Consider the following 6,577-nt stretch of genomic DNA (forward strand, 5'->3'; position numbering starts at 1 on the left):
GAAAGAGAAGAAAAATGGTCAAGCAAATATGGTTCAAACAAATGATGATATCGATGACTTGTGCGCTATGTTGTGTGAATGCAACTTAGTGGGAAATCCTAAGGAGTGGTGGATTGATTCTGGTGCCACCCGCCATGTTTGTGCCGTTAGAGAAGCATTTGCTTCATATGCTCCCGTTGGACCCGACAAGACTATTTTTATGGGAAATTCCGCAACGGCCAAAATTGAAGGTTATGAAAAGATATTCCTAAAGATGACCTCTGGCAAGGTGGTGATTCTGAACACGTTTGTCATGTTCCTGAAATACGGAAGAACTTAATTTATTTTTCTATATTCATCTTATATTCTGTTTGTGGGAGACTAAATCTTAGCGATTTTTACTCTGAGTTTGGAGACTAAAATCTTCAAATTTTCTACTCCTTTTGTATTCGGTTTGAAGAAATAAAATCTTCAGCATTGTATGTAATCTGTTTCTATTAACGTTATTCGGTTTGAAAATTTTAAATACTTCACCGTTAGTTAATTTTGTTTCTGATTTTTTGGTGCTGGTTTTAAATATATTTTCGAATACAGATTTCTAACAGAACTTTCATTCCTAGTACAGCAAGCTGTAAAACAGTTATTACTAACATATATAGAAAGATCACGAAAGCACTTATAGCACCAAAAACTACATAGGTGCATGGAAGCTACCACGATAGACATATTACAGGATGGAATAATCGAAGAAGTGCCCAAAAAACCAATGAGTGACTAGAGGTGCAGCTAGGAACATCTCAAAAGCAATCTCTGTTAACTGAACTAACAGACTCCGCTGGTCTTCTTCCCTGCTATTTTCCTCCAATGCTTGACTATGTCTTTCTGAGTCTCTACAATATCTGTGTGAAACTGATGAAGCCCATCACCCTTATCATTATGCACTTTCTCCGCAGTGACACGGGCAGCCTTTGTGGGTAAGCGAGGTGGATGCGTATCTAACTCTTTCAGAACATTCTCAATGTCGGCTACAAGTCTCTCTGCTAGGCTGTGGCTGAAATCCTCTCTGATTACAACACGCAGAACAGCAACGTGTTCAGCATCTGGTGGCATGGTGTATGCTGGGACAATCCATCCGAATCTTCTGAGATGCTCAGACACTTCAAACACTGTATATTTGCTGCTGTCCCTCAGAGAAAATGCTACTACAGGCACGCCTACATCCTTAGAGACGATATCGAACCGCCCCATTTTTGTGATTCCATCCGTTAGTACTTTTGCATTTGCCATGCAATTCTCCATGATGCTCTTATAACCCTTGAAGATCAGAACCAAAAGTGTAAAAAATTTCATCTCGGTTAAGCAACAGTCGTGAAGCAAAAGTTTCACGGTGAACGATGTGATTGATGGCAGGTTATATATCTTTTGGTTCACAAATATCAGTTTGAAAACTAAAAAACTTCCACTGGTTTCTTCCATTTAACTATTCCTGAGTAAAATTTATTTGCTAAATTCACAGATATTCTGCAGTGGTGATGGAATTTTAATTTTACTGGACTAAACTTAAAGGAAAACACAATAAGATTAAAAATTTGCTTTCAAAAAGAACTCAGCTTTAACTTATAATAAATACAATCCAGGTAATTATTTACAGGCTTAGAAAAACAGAGGATCTCAGTAATTACCTGAAAGCCAAGTCTTATTAACTGATAATACTGGGCAATTATTTGATAGGAACCTGAAATTGGAAGATAAAGCATTAAAGCTTAATATCAACATGATCTCGAGTAGGAACGTCAAAAACTGCTGGAAATGGCAAAGCATTACTTATCTAATCACATTGCATAAGAAGAACATTTGATATACCTTTAGAGAAGTTGAGAGTAAAAGTAGGCTGATCAGATCCGAGGTAATTTATATGAAACACGAGCTCCTCGGGCAAATCTTCCTTGCTCCGCCATATTACCCAACCAACACCAGCATATACAAGGCCATACTTGTGACCACTGACATTTATACTTTTCACCAGAGGCAAGCGGAAATCCCATTCAAGATCTGGCCACAGGAAAGGAGCAATAAATCCTCCACTGGCGGCATCAACATGGATCGGTGTATCCCATCCAGTTTCCTTGTTCTTTTTAGAGAGGAGCTCGTTAAGGAGCTTCACATCCTCAAATTCCCCAGTCAGGGTGGAACCAAGAATTGCAGCTACACATATTGTATTCTCATCTACCATCTCAACTGCTTTAGCAGGGTCCATTACATAGTATCCTTCTTTTAATTTCACCTCCTTCAATTCAACCTCAAAGTACCTTGCAAATTTTTCCCAGCAGACCTATAAACCATAAATTCAGACAGAAATTTTTCAGCAGAATTGAAGACAACAAATAACAGCAAAACTCAACTTTAGTAATCATGCAGTTCTACAGGACTAATGGGGTTTCAGTAGTTAAGCTTGTACTCAACGGGTGATCAAGGGACCAGTATTGACAATTGACACAAAATATTTGTTTAAATGAAGCTACTTCCATCTGATCACATTTAGTCCAAAAAGTACATCTACATGAACAAAGAGAGAACTCCAATTGGAGTTACAGAAATTAACAAGTCGTCCTAAAAGCACAAGCAAGAGAGTTATGAGTTGTGACTACGCAAAGGAAGTTTGACTAAAAGTCTGAATCACCTGCACATTAGCTCCAGTCACTATATTAGGCTTATCGAAAGGTTTGCCTTCTGCTTTTCTTCTAGCCTGCCATTTGCGTTTGAAAGCAAGGCCAGCAAGCATGATTGCCTCTGATGAACCCACTGTACCAACTCCTATTGCGGTTTCATCGTCACCAACTGGAGCATGGAAAAGATGTGCTAACATGTTAACACACCGATTCTGCAAGGAAACAAAAATTGAAGCATTCTGCATGTCAAATTATTGACTTGAAAATATAACAAATAAAAAGGTATGCATCAAGAAGAAAAAGTACTACTCTCCTTTCATTGCAATTTATACACTCTCTTTATGTGGTCGTTCAATATATTTAACACAATTCCCTTACTATATACTCCCTTTATTCCAGTATTTTGTGCCATTATTTCCATATTGCATGTTTAGAAAAATGATACATTTATATATTTGAAAATAATTTATTACTTAACTTTAAACTACTCCCTCCGTTCAAGTTTACTTGTCCACTATTTATCCCTTAGTAAGTAACAAATAATATGATGATTTTACTATATCACCCCTATTTATTATATGTTGGAAAGTGAATTGGAAATAAGCTGTACTTAATAAGAAGGATAAAACAGGTATAAAATGGTAAATTATCCATTGATTTTCTAAGTTTCTAAACTGGACAAGTAAAAGTGGCATGCTTTTATGAAATCTCGCTACACATTTAAAATCACAAGTTCCAAAAGTTGATTTATTTTATTAAATTCCATGCCTGTCAACTACCTGCCACATAAATTGAAAATGAAATGGAGGGACTATTAACTTTCAGAGTTCAAATACCTAAAAGTATCTAAATTTTAACTTTGATATGATTTTACTTATCAAACTAACTTTTCAACTAATACAACACTATCGTTAATATAATATATATAAGTTTAATTATCCGTTTCCGGTCAAACATCACCATATAAAATGGGACTAAGAAGTAACAGAGAGTGCAGAAAGAAAAGGAATAAATTACTAACCTGAAGTTCAGTGGTAACAGGGTACTCATCCATGTCAACATAGTTCTTATTAATGGAAGACATGATAAGCTTATCGCACTCGGGCTCCATCCACGTGCTAACAAAGGAGGCTAAATTCAATCTTGGGTTACCGTCCAACATAAGCTCGTCGTTAACAATCTGAAAAGCGGCTTCCTTAGGCATGGACCTGTCTGGGATCTTGAACTTAGGTAAAGATTCTTGTACATATCTTGACGCAAATGTACAGTGCAAGTTCTCGTTTGAGTCACTAATCGACGTTGTTGTTACCACCATTTTTTCCTCTCTGTTTTCTGCAATTTTGCTCTGTAAGGTAATTGGGGAAAAGTATAGAGTGCTGATTGATCGGAGAAAATGGGTAATAAATAAGAGTGATTAGTGGATGGGTAAATATGGGAGTGACACGTAGTGCGCAGTGGCGGTTGGAAATAGGGAAGAGTTCCCCACCTGCTGCTTTTAATATTGGAGTATACTGTACAACAGAACTGACGTGAAGGATTTGCCGACGCTTGTTTTCCTAATCTAAATTATTTTTTGTTGTACGTGGCGATCAGTAAACTGCGGACGGTCAGCCTCATATATTTGAATATACGTTAATCTAAATATTAATCTAAATTTGAATATACACCTAGACGTTGTATTAATATTTAAATATCTAATAATTCAGATTGTTTATTTTCTCTACATCTAAATAATAAAATATATCTACGATATATTAAAAACAGGTAATAGCTCTTAAGTTAAAAATCAAATTATGAAATTATCCTTGCCTTACTAAATTTAATTTAATGATAAAATAAAACCCTACAAATACACGCCTTGTTGTGGGGACATACGTCTATTGGGAGAAAACTTACCTTGTAACGATCATCTTCCCAAAGACCGAAGAGTTGCACCATTTAATTTTCTTGTGTTTAAAAATCGGAATCCCATGGCAATGTCTCGCTCTTTTCTGTTAAAGCAACGGGTTTGACATTTAAACTTTCCTTCACCAAATTCTCTTTTCCGTTACGCTTTCTTCCATATTTTGCTGTGCTTTTAGTTTCGTTTCAGAATTTCATTAGTTTGTTTCACTTTGTCTATGGAATATGTGGTATTGGCTTTTTTTTTTTGTGACTTTTTTCTTCTTTCTTTATTTATCAATCTATTTATATGTTAGTTTTTATGTTCTTTTGCGCTAATTTGTTGGCTATTTTTGTACAATAAATGGAGAAGTGAACAAGTTTAATCGTTTTATAGAGTGTTACGGGGAAGTGAACAAGTTGTTGACGCCATAGATGGCAGTCCAAATAATTTATCAAGATTTAGAATTTTGGTACTTCGGCGCCGTAGTAGATAAACTGATCAAACACTGTTTGGTCATATTTTTTTATAACGAATCGAGTTTTTTTGAGTGTTATGTTTTGTGAAAATGCGTTCTCTCATGTGTTATTCAATCTCTTCTCTACGTTTCTGTGGATTTCACATGAAACAAAGATAATGGAATTGGTTTATGCAATGCGAGTATATGAGTCAGGATTGAAGATATCCAATGAGAGTATATGAGTCAGGATTAAAGATATGGACTCCTTAATCCTTACTTATCAAGAAACTCTTCTTTCATTAATGGTGTCAATTTCTGCTGTGGCTTGAAGTACAACACTTTGACAAGTCATTTTTTTAGGAAAGAACTTTAGCATACAATTATTTAGCCCTCCCATAAATGCCATTATCAAGTAAGAACTACCCTTAACCAACATTTATGAAAAGTCATTTATTTACCAAACCAAAAAAACGATTACAATTATGAAAGGTAAGATATTTCGTCATGGATTGCGTAGATTAAGTTACTGAGGACTCAGTTCATTAGAAAGGCAATATTCTTCATCAATCTCGAAATATGTTGAATGTAATTTATAGTCTGCAGTGAGTATGGTACCTCTTATTGAGGGAGCAAAGGTATGTCAACTGAAATTAACTTAGTTCCAGTTATTGGTTCTATCTACTGTCTCATGGAAATAGGGAGTAATTTGGTAAGATGATTAAGCATGTATGTGGAGCCATAACTTGCTAGGAATGCTCTTCAACATGCATTTGATTTATCTTCATCGATGTCATCAATAAAGAATTATTATACAAATTAAAGTTTAGTATTTATAGGTATGCCATAATAATTAAAACCATAGGAAAGAAAAATGTTACTGGTGTAAACATCAAACTGGGTTGTATTTAGTTATGATTGTTTTTGTTAAATTCAAATTCACATCCATTTAAAGAAAATTTTGAACTGGTCTGGTCCTGTTTGCTATATCCCTATACTCAATAGATGCTCAAGTGATGACCCTTAAATTAAGTTATATAATTACTAGAATTTCACTTTTCCTTACAAGTTTACAACACCACAATTTTAGTCTTAATAAGTTACGTAAATTTTAAGCTAGATTAATAGGAACTACCAAGGTCATGTTTTATCACAATATTTCTAATATTTATGGTATATGTTGCATAATATATCCTTTAGAATAAGAAGTTTTACATCAATTACCAACGTTACTTGCATAAGATTGCCACTGGTAGTCAGATTTAAGGAGAGGCGGATCATGATGTTTTGATCGACTAAACATCAACATCACTGGATTGAGCTAAAAGAAAGAGGATATCCCAAATTCATCGAAATGCATTGCTTGGTTGATTAGTTCTTGCTTCTGATTAGAGAATCTGGGAAGAATAAAAGCAACCAACATATATGATTTTGCAGAAGTTGACTGATAGTTGCATGGTGTGTGATTCTTGCTAGTTTTTTTTTTGTTGGTATTATGTGATTAATAATTGTTGTCTTTAGACTTATCATAAGTTCCATTCACTGCGCGCGGCAATCATATAAGACTAAATCATTTGTGACTTAATATTA

The 6,577-nt window shown here is 35.0% G+C and overlaps 1 protein-coding gene across 1 annotated transcript; it reads right to left on the reverse strand.

Annotated features, from left to right (window-relative positions):
• Positions 1-577: 577 nt before the first annotated feature.
• Positions 578-4,040, reverse strand: LOC107789472 (glutamate decarboxylase). Its single transcript, XM_016611292.2, has 5 exons — positions 3,670-4,040; positions 2,660-2,860; positions 1,843-2,311; positions 1,662-1,714; positions 578-1,293 (listed from the first exon to the last, which is right to left on the reverse strand). The coding sequence occupies exons 1-5, from the start codon at positions 3,961-3,963 to the stop codon at positions 802-804; spliced, it is 1,509 nt and encodes a 502-aa protein (XP_016466778.1). The 5' UTR covers positions 3,964-4,040; the 3' UTR covers positions 578-801.
• Between the last annotated feature and the right edge of the window lie 2,537 nt (positions 4,041-6,577).

This window comes from Nicotiana tabacum, chromosome 4, assembly GCF_000715075.1.
Source record: "Nicotiana tabacum cultivar K326 chromosome 4, ASM71507v2, whole genome shotgun sequence".
Lineage (NCBI taxonomy): Eukaryota > Viridiplantae > Streptophyta > Magnoliopsida > Solanales > Solanaceae > Nicotiana > Nicotiana tabacum.